At 37.0% G+C, this 25,025-nt stretch overlaps 1 protein-coding gene across 1 annotated transcript in view; it reads right to left on the bottom strand.

Annotated features, from left to right (window-relative positions):
* Positions 1–213: 213 nt before the first annotated feature.
* b3glctb (beta 3-glucosyltransferase b) overlaps positions 214–25,025 on the bottom strand; it is a 65,894-nt gene continuing 41,082 nt past the window's right edge. Inside the window, exons 12-15 of the mRNA XM_056466625.1 lie at positions 16,497–16,596; positions 7,970–8,089; positions 4,184–4,328; positions 214–771 (exon numbers count right to left, since the gene is read on the bottom strand). Coding sequence (XP_056322600.1) covers positions 613–771; positions 4,184–4,328; positions 7,970–8,089; positions 16,497–16,596 — 524 coding nt within the window. The 3' untranslated portion in view covers positions 214–612. The remainder of the gene's footprint in view (positions 772–4,183; positions 4,329–7,969; positions 8,090–16,496; positions 16,597–25,025) is intronic.

The raw sequence follows: 25,025 nt of genomic DNA, 5'->3' as shown, positions 1-25,025 counted from the left end.
AATTGATTAAGTTAACCATTTTTACTAATTTAAGTGGATTGAACATAAAACAATTAAGCTGTACCCAAAAAGACCCTAAAAATTATGTTGCTTCAACTCATTTTAAGATAAGTAGTTTAAACAAGAAGCAAAAGTTATTTGAGTTTATTGAGTGTACACATTTCGGTGTAGAATATACTACACGGTGTAGAATATATGAACTACACTGTTCCTATGAACTACACTGTTCCTATTTACTATGACTTTTTATGCAAAGCTGCTTTGACACAATCTACATTGTATAAGCGCTATACAAATAAAGGTGAATTGAATTGAATAGAATATGAGTCAATCTAACCTAATTTACCCAATTTAACCTAATTTGCTCCAGAATAAAACATTCAACAGGAAAAACAAGGTCGAAAACATTTTTCATTATGAATGTTTTAAGAAACATAAACAAATATATAGCTGAAAGTAAGATAATGAATGTGTTGTAGTAAAATATACCAGGTACATTTTTATTTATGGTGCCTTTGAATTGAAGGATGTCAAATGAATGTTGAACACACACACACACACACACACACACACACACACACACACACACACACACTCACTCATATGCCTGGTCTACAGCTCTTCTCTGGTGTCTGTGAGCGAGTGTGGTCTCTGGTCAGGCTCTGAAAGCCAGCGCTGGTAAACGGCCACAGGCTTGATGTTCCAGTGTTTGTGGAAGGAGATTGGACTCTGCCGTGCCAGCAGCTCTTTCACATAATCATCTGGACGGGCCTGTGGTCAGAAAAGAACCCGTGTGATTATATCAACGGTTTCACACAGTTCAAAATACAGATGGGACCACATTTACCAAAGGCACGTGTGATCTTGTCCTAATTGTGAAAGTGTGAACATTATTCACGCCTCCCAAATGTTTTTCCAAAGCATTTACAGAACGGGGTGCATGCAAAATAATACATTACCTGTAATTACAAACTGAATTTTAAAAACTCCATGTTGTCTAAAATCCATAACACTTCTTTTCTGTGTGAAATACAAAAAGCAACCGAGGCTCATTGGAAATATGTGCCTTACTCTACATTGATTGCTCTGGTTACGTTTCGTTGTAGCTTCTGATGACAAATCCATCAGAGAGCGCTGTTTACATTTTTAAAAATCTGAAATGTGTTATTTAGGCCAGTGTTTCCCAACCCTGACTCCAAAACCTGAAATGAATGGTTCAGATAAGGGAGACATACAAAATATGTACTGTTGGTGTGCCTCTAGGAACAGGGTTGGGAAAAACCACCTTGAAACGCCTTATATATGTCATTTATACATCCTTCTTGTACATCTCCATTAAAAAGGTAGTGCTTGTCGTACATATCCCCTTATGATGAACTCACCTATGCCGACATATGCCGGAATAGTTAGCGATTCATTCCGCTGTGGCGACCCCTGATAATCAGGGACTATGCCAAATGAAAATAAATGAATGAATGTGACAGACCGGTGAGGCAAATGTATTCAATTACAAATCATACACACTTTTAAGTAGTTTTGTGGTATTCATCGGGTGTTGTGCAAAGGGCTGCACAAAAATAATCATTTATTTGTTGATAACATGTTCTTGTAAGTATAATTAGTGTAAAAACAAAAGTTGTTGCCGTCATATTGCCCCAAAGCGTTCATTTTACTTAGAAACTTGTGGTTTCACAAAAATGTAGGCTGAAGCACGAATTTCCTATGAGCCTGTGTTGACAAAAGGAGCAACTGGCAGAAAAAGCTGCTTTTTCCACATGGTGATTGACAGCTACACTGCAATTCAAAGACTTGGGGTCAGTAAAAATTAGTGTTTTTGAAAGAATGACAGTCAAGACATTTCTAATGTTACAAAAATATATACGGTCACCGGCCACTTTATTAGGAACACCTGTCTAACTGCTTGTTAACGAGAATTTCTTATCAGCCAATCACATGGCAGCAACTCAATGCATTTAGGCATGTAGACATGGCCAAGATGATCTGCTGCAGTTCAAACCAAGCACCAAAATGAGGAAGAAAGGGGATTTAAGTGACTTTGAACAAGGCATGGTTGTTGGTGCCAGACGGGTTGGTCTGAAAACTGCCAGAAACTGCCGATCTACTGGGATTTTCACGCACAACCATCTCTAGGGTTTACGGAGAATGGTGAGAAAAAGAGAGAATATCCAGTGATCTGTAGTTCTGTGGGCGCAAATGCCTTGTTGATGTCAGCAGTCAGAGGAGAAGGGCCAGACTGGTTCGAGCTAATAGAAAGGCAACAGTAACTCAAATAACCACTCTTACAACTGAGGTATCAGAATGAGTACAACAGAAAAGCATCTCTGAACACAAAACACGTCAGCGGACGTTGAGGCGGATGAGCTACAGCAGCAGAAGACCACACCGGGTGCCACTCCTGTCTGCTAAGAACAGGAAACTGAGGCTACAATTCACACAGGTTTACCAAAATTGGACAATAGAAGATTGGAAAAGCGTTGCCCGTTCTGATGAGTCTCGATTTATGCTGCGACATTTAGATGTTAGGGTCAGAATTTGGCGCCAACAACATGAAAGAATAGATCCATCCTGCCTTGTATCAACAGTTCAGGCTGCTGGTGGTGGTGTAATGGTGTGGGGGATATTTTCTTGGCACACTTTAGGTCCATAAGTACCACTTGAGCATCGTGTCAACGCCACAGCCTAGCTGAGTATTGTTGCTGACCATGTCCATCCCTTTTCGAGCACAGTGTACTCTTCTTCTGATGGTTACTTCCAGCAGGATAACGCACCATGTCATAAAGCGTGAATCATCTCAGACTGGTCTCTTAAACATGAGAATAAGTTCACTGCACACAAATGGCCTCCACAGTCACCAGAGCTCAATAGAGCACCTTTGGTATGTGGTGGAACGGAAGATTCCCATCATTGATGTGCAGCCGACAAATCTGCAGCAACTGCGAGATGGTATCAGGTATCATGTCAATATTGACCAAAATCTCTGAGGAATATTTATAGTACCTTGTTGAATCTATGTCATGAAGGATCAAGGCAGTTCTGATGGCAAAAGGGGGTCCAACCCCGTACTAGTAAGGTGTACCTAATAAAGTGGCCGGTGAGTGTTTTTCAAATAAACACTGCTACAATAAATTCCATATTTAAATACATAATCATTGTGCTTTGCATTCAACATAATTATTCCAATAAACATACTTTTCAAATAAAAAAAGAAAATATGCATGAAGGTTCAGAGTTTTTGCCCCTTATGTTGAATTTGTGAGGAATATTTGTTTGTTTTAACTTCTTTCTTCTATTTTTCTTTTTCTTTTGTTTTAACTTTTTCAATTTCCAACCATTGTGTATATAAAAAATGCTCTCTTATTCGCCACAAACTTTTGAATGAGATTGTAGGTCTGGCAGTACATACTGTTATTATTAAGTCAGTTATTAGTTTGAGTAAATTTTTCATATAAGCATTAATCATCCGGCTTCAAAAAACTTTGAATTTGTATGGAGATTTTAATAATGCTATCTATGGTGCTTTCTATGGTGGAGTTTATGATTTGAAACAGCATGAAGATGAGCAACTGATTACTCATTTCTTTAATAAGGGTGTAAACTATTCCTCAGATTTACGATCAAATCATACATAGATTTTATGAGTGAAGCTCCAAAAATGAAAATCGTCATCATTTACTCTCCCTCATATGGTTTAAAACCTTTATGAGTTTCTTCTGTTGAACACAAAAGAAGATATTTTGAAGAATGCTGATTAAAAACACATCAATTTTCATAGTAGGAAAAAAATTACCATGGAAGTCAATGTGTCCAAGCAACCGGCATTCTTCAAAACATCTCCTCAAATAGGTTTTAAACAAATGAATGGTGAGTAATTGTTTATTTTTGGAGTGAACTATCCCTTTAAATGCAAACTGAACCAGTATAAGGAGACAGATGAACCTGTAGCTCCCTGCACCCTCAATTCTGTTGTGAAATATACTCAAGATTGCTCTCTGCATTTGTACCAACAGGTTTCTGTTTATTTGTTGCTCTGCCTGGGTGCCAAAATATAGCAAACATGAAAAACCAGTCTCTGCCTCATTACTTGTGTTTTGGCTGCTGTAGAGCGGAACAGAAAAAGACAACATGTACTTTGAGGGTGTGTTTGTGTGTCTGAGTGTGTTACCTGATGGAAAAGTGGGCTGTGTGTGACTGGGAGCCCCAGTGTGGTCAGACACATCCCTAACACCATATCATCAGGGGCGTCTGAACTGCGGCAGCTGCAACCACCTGCCAGAATATTCTGAACAGCGACTCTACTGAACACCATCCTGTAGGAGTTTAGAAATAATAAAAGAGTTACCCAATGGAGCACGTTCTACAGCATTCGGCTCACACACACAGTCGCTGACAAGTTATCGACTAGCTTAAGGATTCAGGACAGCTAACAATGTGACAAAGTCCAGTCTAAAGTGGGAGTGGGAGATCCTAGCTTGTGTATATTGAATTATTTGTCCATAATCGAACTTTAATGTGCCCAAACATGAAAGATTGCTGTTAATGTTACGTTTGCTGGAATCTTAACATCTGTGTTCTTGGAAAAAACAAGACAGTCATATCAGTGGATAAAGGGTTTGACCTCTTGCCTTAGAAAAGATAATCTATTTGTTGAAAAACTAAATTAATATATTTTGGTCTATTTGGAAAGTATTCTTTGACTTTTTGGAGAGTCTAGATCAGAAATGGCCAAACTAGGGCCTGTTGATTTGGTCCACCATGCCATCTAAGAACAGATGGAGAATGATAGGGATTTGAGATTGTCAATTCAAATTTAATATAACCATTTGTTTGATTTATTGTTAAAAGCTAACTGAAATCAAATGTTTCAATTAAATGGTGTAAATTAATCAGATATGGTTTAAATGTACATACTGTCACCCGACAATGCAGAGACTTTGGTGAGTAAATCAAGTCAAAGGCAGTTTCTGCTTGACTAGTGTATTTAGTATTGAACTCCACTGTGTAATAAATGTGACTGTTTGTTTAAATTGCAAAAATGTATCATTTAAAATGTTATAATGCATTAGTTTATATGATTTAAAGCAGGGGTCACCAATCTTGTTCCTGGAGGGCCGGTGTCCTGCAGATTTTAGCTCCAACTTTAATCAAACACACCTGAACAAGCTAATCAAGGTCTTACTAGGAATCCTTGAAACAGCAGGCAGGTGTGTTGAGGCAAGTTAGAGGTAAACCCTGCAGGGACACCGGCCCTCCTGGACCGAGATTGGTGACCTCTGATTTAAAGTAATATTTTTTATTTACTTTGAAATACTATTAAATAAATTAGTAAATTACTTACGACAACTTTAATGTACTGTAGTTTGGTATATTTACCTTCGGCCCACGGCTCTCTGTATTTGGATTTTAGCCCTTCATATGAAAAAGTTTGGGCACCCCTGGTCTAGATGGTTACTCTATTGTTGACCTGATGGATATTGGAAGTATATAAATAAGACAAATATGTTATTATTTAATGTTATTATTATTTTATTTTTCTTTCTTTCAAAGTGTTGAGTAAAGTTATTATATAAGGATTTTGTACCTTCATTATATTTGTCCACTGAACTTTAAAGTTACTTTGAATTTATATATTATTCATGTTGTATTTTGTTTTATTTTGTGAAAAAGTGTGAAAGTCACCATTTTCCTCTCAGAAAGTACCAACATTTCAATGAGTAGTTACAGTAGCAGAGTTGGGTGTAACGCTTTCCACAGTAACGCATTACTGTATTCCAATTACATTTTTGGGGAATGCAGTAATGTAACAAATTACATTTTAAATTTATGTAATTTGATTACAGTTATTAAAGCCAATGTAATTGCATTACATGCATTACAAATAGAGTTTTTAGAAGAAAAACATATGCTTCTTTTATAATGTTTTCTACTGCAACGTCAGTTGATAAGCATGCGCTTTTAAATTTCTTGAGAACACAAGCTGAAATGGCTGCTGACAAGAGTGGTTGCTTCTTCAAGTGGAAATACAGACATTACTTTGATTTAATTGAGCGTAAAAACAAAAAATATTGCTGTAAAATGCAGTCTATGGTTAGTCTCTAAAGAATCTCCGACTGCTTTTAACCCAACCAGCAACTTGTTCATGCACTTGAATAGAGCATTCTAGTACAATACTCTTCACCAAATAGGACACCGGCGCCCAAAAACATGGTAGTCCAACTCAGCCAAAACAGGCTAAATTGAATTTTTGTGCAGGATCGAGGGTGAAGGTATCTTTTGAACATGAAGAGAAGCGTAGCAATTTCGTTATTTCCAATGGAGGAGCATGGCTTGCACACACATATTCGGAACGCATTTTGCGTGTGCTCGCATTTTCCAGGTGCACCAGTTGTAAAACGCGAGCCACACGACAAGAACTGACCAATCAGCTTCATGCTTTGTATGGAATATACACATTTCGGCAGACTATTACCTCAGCCAAACACAGAACACCCAAACACTGCAGTGCTTTTGCATATGATGTATGTCAATGGTTACAAGTAAAACAGGTTTGGAATAAGTGAACGACGAGAGAATTTTAGGTTTTGGGTAAACTCTTTAAGCCTTTTCAATCTGTGAAACTGCTGTGATCAACCCATTGTAACGTTTTTCAGTGAATATTAAATTACTGAAAGAGCTGCAGCTAATTTTGCATTTTTATAGGTGTATTTTACTTGTTTTAAAAGTAACCTCAAAGTAAAGTAATTAGTAATCTGATTACTTTTTACGTTACGTAATTAGTAATGTAATCAGATTACAATTTTCCAGTAATAGTCAGTAATCAGTAATCTATTACTTTTTTAAAGTAACTTACCCAACACTGGTAGTTAGTGTGTGCTAACTAGAAAGCTATAACAGAAACAACCCATGACCTACAGTCATGTGAAAAAGTTTGCACACCCTATGAATTGCATGCTTTTCAGTATATGGCCAGAACAAAGAAATAGAGCAGTTAACATTTAAGTGGTACAAAACTTTTCATCAAAGTTGTCCTCAAACTATTAAACAACACCCGTTTTGCCTTGGGACAATTTTGAAAAACATGTTTAATCCACTTGTTGGCTATACTGTAAATGGTACTTGGCAGGTCTTACAAATCAGAATATTAAAACCGCAGATGAACCAGTCATGTCATTATTTATTTATTTAACAACAATAAAGCCAAGATAGAAAAGCCACGGGTGACAAACATAGCAAACCCTCTGATTCAGAGGCTTGCGGTTCACCACTTTTAGCAGTAATTACTCAAAGTAACAATTTTCTGTATGACCTTCTCAGCCTTTCAGATCATTCTGGAGGAGTTTTAAAGTTATTTGCACAGTTTTCATCAACAGCATTTCAGCCATGATAAGATCTGGATTACTATTTTTCTTCAGCTGTTCTGTTGTAGATTTGCTGCTTTGCTGTGGGATCATTGTCTTGTTGTATGACACAATTTTGGCCACGCTTTAGCTGTTGGATAATCAGGAAGGATGTTAACCAATGACAGCAGTGAGTTTTATGTCAGTTTATGTTAAGTTTAGGCTTACGGTTAGGTTTATACTTCTATATGATTGTTTTCTAACTATAATTCCCTTCTGATTATGGAAATAATCTACAGTTATGGTTGGGTTTTGGGGTAGGGAATAGGTATTGATTGGATTTTTGACAAAAAATGATGTTCCAGGATCAACATAGATGTTAAACCAGGATCGCATCGTACTTGGTAAAATCATGATGTGGGGACATAAAGGGGAACTAAAACAGAAAATAGCCTATTACTCTGGAAATGCATTTTTTTATGTGAAAATCCTTATAACATTTGAAGTGGATTTCAGAAAACAGCAAAGAAATATGAAAAAGGCAGTTCCTGACTCCTACTGTATAAGCAATTATGAGCAATGGCAAATCTGAGCACACCGTATTCATAGCTTACCCTCCACCTCCTGTGATGTAGCTGTAGCCATCCCTGCTAAGCCCATAGCCGTAACGTTCTCCAACACTCACAGCTTCAGTTGGATCATAACAGCTCAGAAGCCTCCGCAGTCTGGGCAGACTGCAAATCAATGGTTATACAGGATTTTGTGAGAGAAATATGCATGTCATTCATGCCAAACAGGCATTGTCTGAATACTCTATAAACTGACAGCAGTAAATAGTAGAAGACAACATTTGCTGTGTTAATACAGACAAGCTTTCTGATCATATTAACAAAATCCAGTAATATATATTTTTTGCATTATCCTCAGACATGTTTTCCACTCTCCTTGTTGTGCCCAGCAAAACAATAAAATCTTATATATGAGCAATATCACACGAGTTGCAGTGCGATATGGCTGTATATCAGCACTGGTGGGAGGCGTGCATTGGCACAAGGCTGCAGGCTGAGTGTTGCGTTTATACAGTAGTTTGACGGCATAATTGTGAATCTAAAAAAGAAAATCAAACACGGAGAGTCTACAAACCCTTTCGTAAGAGGAACAACTTATTTTGCCATTCATTCACATCTGCAGAAACTGTTGCTACTTCACAAACGTCACTTTAGAGCTTGTATTTGAATGATTCTCCTGCATAATGTCTAAAGTGATGACAAAACAGGTTATTTTGCTTACATTTTAAGGTTATAAGGCTGAACAGCATGAAATGCCATCAGCCTACAGAGATTTCCCAGTATTTCTCAGCTGCAATCAGAATATTACAATAATTAACCCTGAAAAAGCCAAAGCAGCGCAAACACTACCAAATTACTATTGCGTTTGCAATAAGGAAAATTGTGGGCATTTCTTTCTTCTTTCTGTTTACTGAACTAGTATGCAGTAACGAAAACAGGAGACTCATTAGAAACAGATGACCAGCCAAAAAATCTCTGGGCTATACAAAGAGTGACCAACAGCAAATACATACATTCCTAATATGTGAGTCTCATCTCACACTCAACACACTACAATTACTATGGTATAATTACAGCACTACAACATACAAAAGAGAGATCTCGACGAGTTTTCACTTACGAGTTTTACAGTGATTTGATCAGCTCTAGTTTAAAATTACGCTGTGTTTTTCCTCCGCTAAGGGCTTATTATGCGGTCTCTGTCGTTCTCATGTGGATGGTACTGTATCTCCGAAACTATAAATATTTAAAATAGGCACTATCCTTTTAAAAAAACTGCATAGTTGCAATCTAATCGACTACATTCTTGCCTAAAAAAAGCCTCAAAAGTACATTATGTTGTCCAGAAGCTGCAATATATGTCAAACTGTAGTGAGTTTATTGATCTGCTGTCACTCTATGTGGGTGGAGTAAAACAGAAGGGTGAAGAGGCTGTAGGAGGTCTGATATTACAGAACTGTTGTATAAAAATGGTTATATAATATATAAATAAAAGCAATATATTTTTGTTGATTGTGTATTTTCTGAAAATGTGTAATCAAGTTTATCCATCAACCCAGCAACCATTATTTTATTTTCTAAATACTTTTCTACAAATCAAAAATGTCATGCTTTAAAAAGGTAAACGATGACACTCCTAACTTTGAAATTCAAATGATCCAAAGGATTCTTTGGCTATTAATCAGGACAAACAGAGCCAAGATCACTTCCCAAAGACACTGTAATCTGAAAGACATCTATGCTCATGTTAGGGCTCATAACACAGAATGTGTCTTTGCTTCTAAAAACGCAAGACGCTGAGCTCAGGAAAGGGTTTAAAAATAGCGTGAGGTCCACATGATGCGATCTTATGAGCATGATGTAATAACTGACGCATTAAAAAGGGAAACAATATGCCAATAATAAGCACTTTAGTATACATCCACATCACCCAGCTACAGCCATATCACCCTGCAGTCCAAGACCGGTTACTCACTGAAGCTAAGCAGTGTTGAGCCTGGTCAGTACCTGGATGGGAGACCACATGGGAAAACTAGGTTGATGTTGGAAGTGGTGTTAGTGAGACCAGCAGGGGGCGCTCAACCTGTGGTCTGTCCTGTGGAGTCCTAATGCCCTATTAAAGTGAAGGGGACACTATACTGTCAGTGGGCAGCATCTTTTGAATGAGACGTTAAACCGAGGTCCTGACTCAATGTGCCATTATAAATACCATGGTCTCGTAAAGAGTGTCCTGGCCATATTCCCTATCAAGCCTTAACCATCATGGCCTCCCAATCACCCCCATCTACCGAATTGGCTCTATCACTGTCTCTTCACTTCACCAATAGCTGGTGTGTGGTGAGGGCACTGGCGCAGTTGTTCTTTGGCTGACGTTGCATTCTCCAAGTGGATGCTGCACACTGGTGGTGGTGGTGTGGAGAACACCCGTCTCCATCATGATTGTGAAGCGCTTTGGGTGTTTGGCCATACACGATAAATGCGCTACTTAAAATACACACATTACATTACATCATATAACTCAGGATATCTGGACAAAGCCACAATGAGCACCTCCTCTGCCATGATATAACGTTAAATAAAACAGTTGTCGAGCCAACTTTCCACTATGAACAAAGTTTGCAACAGTTTCCTCTGAGTTATTCTGATTGGTCCACTGCTTTTGGACTTGACAGTGATGAGCTGCACTGCGTCTGAAAGTTTATGATCGTTCAACTTCACATGACATCTAAAAGTGGGCGACGCAGTGGCACAGTAGGTAGTGCTGTCGCCTCACAGCAAGAAGGTTGCTGGTTTGAGCCTCGGCTTGGTCAGTTGGCATTTCTGTGTAGAGTTTGCATGTTCTCCCTGCATTTGCGTTGGTTTCCTCTGGGTGCTCCGGTTTCCCCCACAGTCCAAAGACATGCGGTACAGGTGAATTGGGAAGGCTAAATTGTCCCTAGTGTATGAGTGTGGGTGAGTGAGTGTGTATGGATGTTTCCCAGTGATGGGTTGCGGCTGGAAGGGCATCCGCTGCTTAAAATGTGCTGGATAAGTTGGCGGTTCATTCCGCTGTGGTGACCCCGGATTAATAAAGGAACTAAGCCGAAAAGAAAATGAATGAATGAATGACATCTAAAAAACAGAGCACTTCAAAAGACATGTAACGATTACACACGTCTGTCCAGTGTATGTTTAAATTTAAAAAACAATAGAAATGTTGAGCGCTGAAGAGACAAAAATGCAATATGTGTGAATGGCCCCATTGTATGTTAATTTTACTTATCGCAAGTTTCACATAATCTTGGATCCGGACTGTATACAGGGCAGATGGTTATCATGGTTATTGAGGAGTCGAGAGATCAAGACTGATTCCTGCAAAGAATCAGTGATTCCCAGTGCCCTCCGTCAGCTATGCCCATTATATTTGTCCAGAGGAGAGCCTGGTCTCCTAAGGTTTGTTCTCCATTTCCATAAATTGGTGGAGTTTTTGTTCCTTGCCACTGTTGCCTCTGGCTTGCATGCTTGGGGCTGGCAAAGCTGTGCATCGGTGGAGCTGCCCTTCAGTGGATCAGTGATAGTTGTATTAAACTGAACTAAATTCAACTGAACTGAACTTCAGCTATTCTCCTGCCTGCCTGATATGCTAGAAAGTTACATAATCTGAAATATTGTTATGGCTTTTTTTCTTCATCCGATAAGCTGCTTTGACACAATCACGAAACTGCTTTTGACACATTGTAAAAAGTGACATGACAAGTTAAAGACTCGTTTTCAATACCTTTACATGATGTCACAGTAAAAACATCAACTCTTATTGTTAAGACGTTAACAATGTAAAACTGTCAACCCTGTTGCCATCCTGAAGTGTTTATTTAAGCTGAGGGGCTCAAATGCACATAACTGTGATATACACTGCAGATGCAAAACATTCTGACCAACTGCCTCATAAGCTGCTAGCCCTTTGCATGCTGCCAAAACTGATTCAGCAAGCAGCATGTGTCAAATTTATGTCTAGACCCAGGGTTTCCGACAGAGCATTTGCCTAGAGCTTCATACTTATTCCAATGGTTTGTTGTTACCTGACAGTAAATCCCAGTAGTATAAAATTATCAGGTAAATGAAGCACACTTACAGACCAAGACTGTCCATATGATGTAAAACAAAACAGTGACCTTCCTCATCTGCTACAAGGTCCAATTCTATTGTTTGCATGCCAATTTTAGGTGCTGATGGACATGACTCATCATAGGCAACATAGCAAAGTGTGATTAAAATTGCGTGACCTTCTGTCAGCTTGGCCCACACAAGATAGCCTTTGCTGCCCATGTGCATCGATGAGCCCTGGGCAGCCAACACCCTGTCACCGGTTTGTGATTCATCCCTTTTCCGACTGCCATCCCAAATTCTCGCCACTGCTGATTGGGAGTGACTGACAAGCCTCGCAGTTTCAGAGATGCTCTGACCCAGTCTGTCACCTTGCCATATTGTGGCACTTGTCAAAGTGGCTGAACTAATTACCCCTGCCTGTTTCCCTAGCATCTATCAAGTTGATTATGAGAACTGTTTGCTTACAATGACTATGTCTACATGGATATCAGTAATCAAATTATTTGCTTAATTAATTTGCTTAATTTTCTTAATTTGAATAAGACAATAATATGATTAAGGTGTTCATATGAGTTGCTTTTGGAATGTTCAGTTCATGATCCTGTTTGACATGTTATAGCACATAATTCGATTAACGTCATTGAATCACCAGGCTATCCACGTTTCCCTTAAATGTGGTTTAGTTTTGATATCGGTTGCTTATAAAAACTAATTATGGTTTTACTGTAGTAAAAGTATAGCAACCATGTTTTTGGCACATTAACTACCATTTATACAAATAAAGTAATCGTGAAGTGCTTTGAAATATGTTTGATGTAATCTCAAATAAAACACAAAGGGTCGATGCAACAGTGTAGCTCCTCCCCTTTTTAAAAACAGCCAATAGTGTTTTGTTTGAGTTCAAGAGGATCAAATGAAAAGCAAATAAGAAGCGTTTTGAAGGGGGCGGGCATGTCAGATGCTAAAGAGAATTTGATTGGTCAAGATTTGATGAGAAACTGAAGTTCACAGGTCTCATCCACTTGGATAATGCAATGGCAGCCACAGGACAACGGCGCCAGTGCGCTCACCACACACCAGCTATAGGTGGTGTGGAGATAGTGATGAAGCCAATTTGGTGGATGTGCATGATTGGGAGGCTATGATGGGTAAGGACTGATGAAGGGAATTTGGCCAGGGTTTTTCTTTATGAGAAGTGCTATGGGATTTTTTTAATGACCTCAGAGAGTCAGGACCTTGGGTTAATGTCTTTAAACCTTCTGTTTAATGCCCTGCTTAGCTTCAGTGAGTAACCAGTCTTGGGCTGCAGAGTGTATGGATGTGGCTAATTAGCCTAACGTAGTAAACATAGTAAAGCATTTTAATTGCACTACTCTAAATACCAGTAGCTTATGTATAATAATGAACATAAAAAACATTTACTCTGTTAAACATCATTTGGGAATATTTGGAGAAAAAAATTAAATGGCTAATAATTTTGCCTTCAACTAGAGTAGCAAAATCATGGTTGATTTGTAGTTGCCAAGGTTTAGCTACATTAACTGTGTTACCTGTTTGTTATTGTATTATTTGCAGTAAAACCAGGGTTATTTTAGGGTCACTGATAAAAAAAAACTCACCAGAGTAAATACAATAACCAAAAACAAATAAAAAGATGGATCCTGCCAAAAATAAGTATGTGATATGTGCTAGTCAGAACCAGATTAATGTTTTCGTTTTATGATTTATTGAAGTCTTTTAGAAATCTACACTACTATTAGGACTTCACAATATTGGAAAAATCGGACATTGTGATATTTAGTTTTGCTGCGATACATATTGTGATATGAAAACAATTTGATCAGCTGGCTTGAATAACTCAATTCGTGAAAAATCATACACTTACTTTGTTTGGGTTGATTTTGTGAGGGTATGAATCATGTATGAAAATAAAATTGCAAGAATAATTACAAAAGAGCAAAGAAAAAAGCAAAAAAAAAAAAAACAGTTCTTTATGATCTCCTGGAGAGTCAAATGATATTCAAATACAGAAATTTAGTAAAGTGAAATACCACTGTATAGTCTTCGTTGTATTAATGAATGAGTAATTTTTTCTTCATGAAAGTTACCATTTTTTTTATTTTATTGTGCCCGAATGCTTTACACTTTCTTGAATTGCCTTTAAAACTGATGCAAATGATAAAGTTTCACTCTGTTATGGTTATTCATTGCAATGACTCATCTCATGTATAATCATTTGTTGATCAATTATAATCCCAATTTAACATTGCATATATTGCGATGTGACAATTGCGAACACACATTGCAATATCAATGCCGAAACGAAGATTAATGCCATGAGCGAACCAGCTCGTATTTCTTAAGAGAAATTTCCCTTTTTATTCAAAAAAGGACACACCTGGATATTGACAAGCCTCTAAATTGCATGAAATGCCCCGATTTTCATCTCTTATTGAGGTCATATGAAGGCAGCAGTAATATCTAGGTGTGTAATTTGTAAAGGCATTTACCAGACTACACAGCCATGTGAATCCCAGTCCCAAATTTGCTCCGATTTCAGGAATGTGACCTTATGTGCTTTGCCACACAATGAGAGTATTTTCGTGTGGGTGTACCTATTTTTTTGGTCGGTGCCAGACTGCTGGATTATAATTCTGCAGATGCTACTAGAGATAGGGTCTTTTATATTCAAGATTACACGGGTTAGCGTATTTCCCATTAAGGATAAGCATCTTAATACTTTTTTCTCTGGCGTTTCTAATGCCTGAACGTGATTTGAAGTAGAGCATGATAAAAATACTAATCAAACAATCAGCTTTTAGCAATATTTTAGCAAAGTTGATGCCAAGTTTATACTCATAAGGAGAGTTTAGTTTTACACAATTATTATTCACCCTTTCAGTTTAGAATTAAAGCACGGTTGGGGTTAGGTCTGTCTATGGTTAAAGACAAGGTTCAAGGGATAGGTCACTCAAAAATAACACTTCTGTCATCATTTATTCACCCTTTACTTGTCACAAATCTGTTTAATCTACTCTCTAAACCACTCTCCATGATGTTTGTGAAAATATTATCTATCACTGTTGCACTGTGAGATGTGATTCTACTAGGTCTCGTAATAGTTATTGTATTAATATTGTATTGACGAAGTCTTCTGTTTTTTTGTGCCTTTTTGGATTAAGCAAATCAATATTGTAATCTCCACATACAAACATGTTTTTTGTGAGGATTTTGCAAACAATTTTTCCATCCATTCACTAAACAGTCCAACATCTGATCCAGGAGTTCTGTAAACACAACTCATTACAATATTCTTTGTCCTTTCCATACATATTTCCACAGTAATGCATTCCAATAGATCATCAATAGCAACAGTCATACTATCCAACACCTTATAATTCAGACTCTTATCCACATATATCATCACACCTCCTCCACTTCTGTTATCTCTATTTTTACAATTTAGTTCATACCCTTCTATCTCAAACTCTATGCCTTTATCATGAATCCATGTTTCTGATATCGCTATAATATTAAAATAATTCTTCAATTGTTTTACATATTCTTTTATACTATGGAAGTTGGCATATAAGCTTCTGCTATTAAAGTGGATAATTGAAATATTATTCTTTGATTGAAAAGTTGTGTTAAACTGTTGATCTGTATAATATTTACAATTATGTTTAATATTAATAAGAAAGTTATTATCTGGATCAATATTACCCTCCATGTCTTGCATTTTATGTTCTGTATATACAAAGTTATCTCTTTCTATCATAAACGACTGCTGGTGTTCAATAGGCATAATCGTAGTTGGCATACTGCATATTTGGTTGACATTTATATAATTTTTGTATTCTTATTGACTCATTACTAGTATTTGTCCAACTCCTCCAGGTCCCTGATAATAAGGATTTTAACTTGCTCTGGTGTTCCATTTAACTTGATAAATATTTTACAGTGTGCAGTTTATGTAGATTGAATCTTTTTCTCTCTTCTTAACATTCGTGCCTTCCTGGCAATGTCCGCATTTTTCTTAGTCAGGTGTTCATTCAAATACACATTGGTATCTTTCAATCGTCTGCCCTGCTTCAACAATTCTAATTTGCATCTTCCAATTGCGAAACGAATGATTATAGCTGGTTTGTGAATAAATGTTGAGAAAATCTTCATATTTTGGATGAACTATCCTTTTATGACTATATTTTTAGGAATGTTGTTTCAGGATCAAAAAAATATGTTGATTGAGAAACAGGGCTTACTTCAAGAGCACGGCAACTGTTTATAGTGGATATTGGTCATCGTTTAAGGACTTTCCATATGTCTATTGTATTCATTGTTTCTACGGGTTTCACCAAGTCAAATTTAAGACTTCTTAAGACCTTTTCAAGACGTATTGTTGGTGATTGAATGGGTGTTTGCCTGACTGCAAACTTTTTTTCACATCTAGTCAGGTCTGTATATAATATAAAGATATGATATTTACCTGATCAGTGTGTCGTCATCCACTATAAGCAGCCATGGTGCTTGTGTTACAGCTCCACTGGCAAACCTTCTCAGGATGGCAAATGTTTTTTCACAGTGCCCTGCAAATAAAGTGTAACAAGTCTGTAACTAATCTAGACAAGCCTCTGGACTGTGCTCCTGGAAAGGGAAAGAAAAATATTGGTAGAAAAATCAAAAGGAGCTACGCAATGAACTAATATGTCTTTTTCTTCCATCTAAGAATCCAAAATAGACATACAACAGACATACAAGCAGGCCAGGTGTCACTGCTTTTAATTCAGGGTGAAGAAATATCTAATAAAAGTAGGGAGGGGGGTCCTTATAAAACCTCATCATAATACTCATAATGAATATTAATAAAGATGATATAATGTTCACCCTATAGCACTAGCTGATTAAGCTGAATAATAGCCAGTAGGTATATTAGAATTACTCCTTACCACTTGGTGGTAATTCATTAGCCTTTAAGCATTATTTTTTGCATTTGCCAACAAGTTGTCATTCTTGATTTTGTAATATTCGCCTTATAGCAATGCGAATTTAGCAGAATAATAGCCGGTGGGTATGTCAGAATTACCACTTGGTAACACTTCAATAGACTTAAAGCAGTTTTGTGCATTCAACTACAGACCGGCACTAATACAGAGTTTAGATTTGACAGAAATAATGTTTAATCAAGGATGTTTCTTGATGATTTATAGTTTAGGGTCTGCAAAGTTTTTGTATTGTGGAATGTGTGTTAAATGTTTGTTACAGTTATGATGTGTGCAGATTAAACCCACAATTTGAATATTAATCCTAACTTCTCCAACTCAAAAAATTATAATAATAATTTGATATGTGAGGTTTTAACTATCTCCTGTGGGTATTACCATTTAAGGAGTGTTGGGTAAAGTTCCTTAATAAAATCTTTCTCTTAAAGGTGCAGTATGTAAGTTTGACACACAATAGTTTGACTAGGTATTGCACACCTGGATCAAAACACATGCAAGCACAGGTTGCCAGATTGACGACATCAACAGAAGTGTGCCTAACTATCGAGCCTAAAGGCTGATTTAAGTCATGTTATAAATAAAAGCAAAGGTACTGTATGCGATAGAAGAAATATTTTCCATATCAAATTGAGTTTTTGATCTAACCTACACCAGAAATTTATAATTTAAAAATGGTTTCTATTTCGTGCAGCTGAACAACAGAATAAACTGACAATTTTTACTTCAGGTACACCTCATGTGCTTTATTCAGTGTTAATGGCTAACTATGTGAATGTCAATTTACATGACATTTATTGCCATACTACTGAAAACAGCAGCAGATTCCATTTGAAATTAAACTTTAGAACTGTTCTCAGTGCAAGCCAACATATATCAGTGATTCAGCTTGTATATTTAATAATGTTAAAGAGGTTTAATGTGGATTAATTAGATTAGAAACCTTACCATTTTGTTTAAGTGCAGTAAGTGCACTATTCTGTGCTTCTGAATGGCTGTGTTTTGTCGTGTTTTGTATGGTGCGAACAGCCAAATTGCTTATCACTGCAAATCTCGTCACGTAGCTCACCTAATGTATACGTTTGTACTATTAGTGATGAACAATTTTATTGATTCTCAGACAAATTTCAGAATGGAATACAGAATACAACTCTGTAAAGAATTAACATTTCATCCTATTAACAAACCCAACCCAAACTAATCCCTAACTATGACTTTAATGTCCCAGCTTGACTTTCATTAAATACAGTTAAAACCTCCATCTTTATATAATGAACAGAAAATAAAAATAAAATACAATAAAAAAATTAGTAGGTAAGTTCAGTCAATAACATATCACATTAATACTGTCACAATCAGTATATTTCTCACACATTTGTTCCATTTCCAAACAGGATAAGTAGTTAGACCAACTATTTTAGTATAGGTTTAGCTTATTTGCTTATAAGACATTTTTTTCAAGTGTGGCCATTCTTGCAAGTTCTACTGCCCATTCTGAAAGCTAAGGGGCATCTTCTGATTACATTTGTACATTCGTACTATTGATATTGTTTGCTAATTAATAACCACCCCAGGTGGAACTCTGAATCTGTGCCTCATTTCGGAGGCTGCTACTGTCCACCGGAGGTCGTATTTCAGTCACAGACACATATTTTGAGAGCCTTCCTGACTGAATGAATGAAATATGCGACATGTAACGCCCATTTTTAAGCAGAATATCTGACTAGTTTTTCAGATAAACAAGAATGTCCACATGTTTTTTACATATCTGCAAACAAATTGTGGTATTTTTATGCTTTAGAAGAATAATTATGTACAGCACACTTGAAACAACACTTTTACGTTCACACATTTGGTTACTTTTAAAAAAAGGGACGTGAGATTTGAATGTATTAGTAGTACCTTTACACGACACTGCATTTAATCATTTAGCAGATACTTTTATCTAAAGGAATGTACACTTTTTTGCAGTGGTATGGTAATATTTAGCATGAAGTCAATCCCATGTTCTTGGTATTGCTGTCACCATGCTGTGCTGCTTGAGCTTCACGAAACACATGTGACAACTATTTTTACAATACTGTTTGTAATATTCATTTTTTTTATTAAAAAAAAGTTTTGTTCATAATATAATTTCTGGTGAAATGCATTGAATCCAATTGCCAATTTGACATGCACCACAAACCAGATCCAGAATTTGAACACCAAAGCATTCAAAGCAACAGCGAAACAAACTAATCATATGCAATGAATAAATAAAATTGATGAATTCTGGATGCAATCATAAACTTGGCCAACCCTGAGAGCCCTTAGGGACTATTAGAGCTTTAACCGGGCATGAACTACAAACGGCGGCAACAATACCAGTTTTGTAGTTCATTCCAAATATCTTCCTATAATTATACAGCTTTTTCCTGTTAAAAGATAAATGGTGGGAAACGACTAGGAGAACAGGGATGGTGGGGTGGGGACCTGTGCAAGATTCAAAACTCAAGTTGCCCACAATGCATCATGTCTGGCATTTCCGTCCCATCATGTGGCATTGGAACCATCTTGATCCCAAGGACTGAATATCAGCATAAAATTGCCAAGGAATGCATTGGAACACAAAAAACATCAATCATAATATCAATACAGAAGCTTCCATTAAACGTTTGCTGCTGTCAGTTGAAAACGTACCATTAAATAGCCACATTCCAGCATTCCTGTGGTCCATTAAAGGTTTAGAAGGGAACCACGGAGATTAGATTCAGTGTGGTTCATAAAGCCCTAACCTTCTGGCCATCACAAGGAGAGTGGCTACATCAGCAAAACTGCCTACGTGTACGATTTTCACCCAAGAACTAAGGAGGGAGATGATTCCCTCTGCTCAGGTTCAGGAGGTTAATAGTAGCTCAGTGGCACTGTGAGGATGAGAAAAAGAGCGGTATAACAGAGACAGAGGGAAAAAGAGGTGGCATAAAAGCTTTGCAGCAGCACCCATGAAGGGAAGCTCTTCTACAACAGCCCAATGAAAAGGTCAGCCAGCCACAGGCTGAGAGATGTGGAATGGACAGGAGAAAGATAGAACAAAACATACTGGGGAAAAAAATAGGCTCCAGAACACAGACTCTCTGGATCTGTGGGAGTAATGTCTGTTCAGAGCATTTCCACACCACAGCTGATAGAGCACTTCTCTCTCTCAAACGCGCACACACACACACACACACACACACACACACACACACACACGCGCACACACACACATGCACACGCACACGCACACACACACGCACACGCACACACACACACACACACACACACACACACACGCACACACGCACACACACACACACACACACACACACACACACACACACACACACACACACACACACACACACACACACACACACACACACACACTGATATTGGTGGTTTATGAGGCAGGGTTTCTGCAGGTTTCATCAAGTCAAATTTAAGACTTTTTAAGACATTTTTAAGACTTACACAGGGTTAAACAGTAAGGATTTTTTTTAATAGCCCGGTATTATCACGAGGAGTCATGTAATTGTTTTTATGCTGCTTTCTCTGATAGAAAATTTTATGGGGAATTTGTTGTAAAACTGTCTAACAGCTGTTGTGATTTGCATCTCTTACAAATAAAATTTTATTGAGATGTATTGTTGGTCGCTGGATGGTGTTGGGCTGATTGAGTAGCTTCACTTGGACAAAGCAAAATTAGGAGCTGTTTGAAATGATTCAGCGCCATATTTCAGTGAATTAAAGACTTTTTAAGGCCTAAAATTTAGTTTTTGAAATGAAGACATTTTAAGACCCAGCGGACACCCTGATAAGGACTCTCCATAGCTGAAAAGTACTCAGGGTTTCTACAGGTTTCACTAAGTCAAATTTAAGTCATTTTAAGACATTTTCAAGACCATTATGACTAAAATTTCAGACTTACATGGGGTTAAAGATTAAGAATTTTTTTCGAATGGCCCGGTATTATCATGAGGAATCATGTAATTGTTTTAGTTTGCTTTCCCTGATAGGAAATTTAATTGGGGAATTTGCTGTAAACCTGTCTAACAGCTGTTTTGGTTTCTATCTTTTTGCAATATAAAAACGTAAGTATTAAAAATGAGGTTTTATTGAGATTTATTGTTGGTCATAGGATGATGTCGGCCAGATTGAGTGGCTTTACTTGGTTAAAGCAAAATTAAACCCTGTTTAAAATTATTTAAGACATCCAACACCATATTTCAGTGATTTTAAGACTTTTTAAGACCCAGAGGACACCCTGATAAGGACTCTCCATAGATGTAACGCATTCAGGGTTTCAAGACTTTTTAAGCATTTTCAAGACCATTATGACTAAAATTTTAGACTTATACAGGGTTAAACACAATTTTTTTTTCTAACAGCCAGTGGAAAGGACCATTTTTAATGATCCCCTCCAAAAAAATCTAAATTTGTTATTTCTTAACCACGTATTTAAAAAAATGTGTCAAAACCAAGCAAAACTCCGGTTAAAATTAAGCTTAATAAAGTTAAATAAATGTAACTTTTGCTAAAGGTTTTATTGAGATGCATTGGATGAGAGTTTGCTTTATTGAAAAATAAAGACCTCTTTAATATAATTTAAGACCTAAAAAACAATATTTCAGTGAATTTAAGACTTTTTAAGAACCATCCTGTACAAGGACATCCTGTGTATTTTATACTGTAGAAAATGCTTGTTATATGGCCTTACCCTACTCCTAAACCCAACACTCTCAGGAAACCTGTTAAGACCTTGTTAAGTATGACTTTAAGTGAATTACAAGGAGACAAGGCATGTCCTCTTAAACACCTCAGTGTTTTACAAAAGGTGATATCCATGTCATGATACAAATTTCTGTCCTTGTAAACCACCAAAACCCTTACACACACACACGTTGGTTTTGGTGGTTTATCAGGATTTAGGGATTCCTAAATTTAATGTACAATCAAGCAAACGTCAGCCAATTTTGTTGATCTTACAAATTTTGCTGCAGCTTTTCAGCATATTTTGGGCAGCCAGGACACAAATACCTATGTTCAAGTTGCCCGTGCCACAGAGCGCCAATTGCATAAATTTATATTTAAAAAACATTGTAAAAAAGTGTTGCATGCAAAACTGTTGCAAACAATTTATTTGTGTTGAATTTAAACAAACAAATTAAAATTAATAATGTAACTTAATTTGTTTGTTTAAATTCAGCCCAAATAAATTGTTTACAACCACGTAACGTAAAAAAAATGAGTAAATCCAAGAAATCAACTTTGAATAATTTTTTTAGTGTAGTATTTGTGAATAAAATGTGCTTGTTTGGTATTCAGACCCTTGAGTTGTCAATATACACTTCTCGTCTGGTGGGTTATCAGCGTCATGTGTCATTATGCAAAATTGTTCCCTCGTAAACCACCAATACCAGTTCACACACATTCGCAGACTCAAGGCATGAATTTTCTTAGCTTCTCATTCTGGTGCAGAGACAAAAAAAGGGAGAGACAAAAAGGGGTGCAGAAGTCTAATTTGGGGCAAAGGTGTTGAGAGTCCTTCGAGACCACACTCGGCTCTTTCACCATTAGTGAAGATCCTGGAGATCGACACAGGATATATGAGGCTATTGAGTTTTATTCGCTAGCCTGAGGGGGTTGGGGAGTTTGTGAAGGGAGAAGAATGTCTCCAGACTGACACTGCAGCCAGGCACACTGTGTTTAAATCAGTGTCTTTAAGAATTAGGAATGTCCCGCTGTTAGAGAGTCGAGTATCTTGACAAACGGACACTCATTAAAACTACTGTAATGACTAACACAATGAGTTTAAATGTTCCTTGTAGACTTATTGCTAATAATAATGCACTGTCATGCTTCTACTAATTATGTCTGTCTCAGTCTAACTATCTAGCTATCTATACATCTATCCATCCATCCATCCATCCATCTGTCCATCCATCTAAAAATCCATCCATCCATCCATCCAACTATCTATCCATCCATTAACCTATCTATCGTCCTATCCATCGTCCACCCACCATCTATAGATCCATCTATTTATTGTTCTATCCATTCAACCATCCATTCATCTATGTAACAATCCATGCATCCTGCATACCTCCATCCAACTATCTATCCATCCATCTACCTATCTATTGTCCTATCCATCTATCCATCTATGGTTCTATCTATTTATTGTTCCATCCATCCAACCATCTATCTAACAATCCATGCATCATCCATCCATCCAACTACAGGTATATATCCATCCATTGATCAATCCATCAGTCCATCCATCCAACCATAATCCATCTATCTAACAGTCTATGCATCCATCTACCTATCTATTGCCTTGTCCTATCCATCCATCCATCCATCCATCAACAGTTCTATTTATTTTTTTATCCATCCAACCATCCATTCATCTGTGTAACAATACATGCATCCTGCATACATCCATCCATCTATCTATCTATTATCCTATCCATCTATAGTTCTATCTATTTATTGTTCCATCCATCCAACCATCTAACAATCCATGCATCATCCATCCATCCATCCATCCAACTACAGGTATATATCCATCCATTGATCAATCCATCAGTCCATCCATCTATAGTTCTTTCTTCCATCCAACCATCATCCATAACAGTCCATGCATCCATCTACCTATATATTGTCTTGTCCTATCCATCTAAAAATCCATGCCTCCATCCATTCAACTATCTTTCCATTCATCTACCTATCTATTGTCCTATCCATCCATCCATCTATCTATAGTTCTATCTAAATATTGTTTTATCCATCCAACCATCCATTCATCTAACAATCCATGCATCCTCCATCCTTCCATCTATACATCCATCCATCTATAGTTATATCTATTTATTGTTCCATCATCCATCAATCTACCTAACAATCCCTACATCATCCATCCATCCATCCATCCATCCAACTATCTATCCATCTATAGTTCTATTTATATGTTTCATCCATCCAACCATCCATCTATCTATCTAACAATCCATGCATCCATCCAACTATCTATCCATCCACCTATCTATTATCCAATCCATTCATGCATCCATCCATAGTTCTGTCTATTTATTGTTTCATCCATCCATCCAATCATCAATCCATCCATCTACCTATCTACTGTCCAATTCATCCATCATATTCATCTATCTATCCATCTACCTACCTATCATTTCACTCATCTATCTATCTATCTATCTATCTATCTATCTATCTATCTATCTATCTATCTATCTATCTATCTATCTATCTATCTATCTATCTATCACAAAAACCATACAAAATCAGCTTTTGCAGCAAAATTGTCGGTCAAAAATTGATGAACAAAGGTGTATAAACAGCAGATGAAAATGGCAAAGCATAAAAGAACATTTAACACGCCGACTAAACTCATGTCAGTCGACTAGAAGCAACCACTGCCCCATCCATTAAGCTTGCTGCAGTCAGGCCATGAATAAAACAAATTCTCAACCTTTGCAAAGTTTGACGTTGAACTGTTTTACATAAAAAAAAAACCTAGGCACATTTTGCACATCACAGCAAAACTGAAAAGACAAGTGGTAATATTCAGTCCATTTTAATGCCTGACATCAGAGACCTAGTTTTGCTTTGAGTCGCAGGTGTAGACTCAGAGGACACAGTTTGACTAAATAAAAAATATTTAAATAAACAATTAAATGTAAACAAATCTGTAAAAAAAAAACCTAATATAAATAACAACATTATATACTATATTATAATTTATTATTTACTTTTTATCCTTATTTTACAGTTTTTTCTCAGTCGCTTTGGTCCATTTCTCACAACACTATTTACATTTGCACAACAGTTAATGCATTTCTCAAAACAATTAGTAATTTCTCCACATCAGGGTAGCAGTTTCTCATTCCTTCCAACAAATTGTAAATGCTTTTGGACATGCATCAATTGCTTTCTTACAAAACTCTGCTCTTTAACAACATTATCATTTGCTTATGTCA

The sequence above is a fragment of the Danio aesculapii genome, chromosome 10, assembly GCF_903798145.1.
Source record: "Danio aesculapii chromosome 10, fDanAes4.1, whole genome shotgun sequence".
Classification (NCBI taxonomy): domain Eukaryota; kingdom Metazoa; phylum Chordata; class Actinopteri; order Cypriniformes; family Danionidae; genus Danio; species Danio aesculapii.
This window is presented reverse-complemented; position numbering and strand designations above follow the sequence as displayed.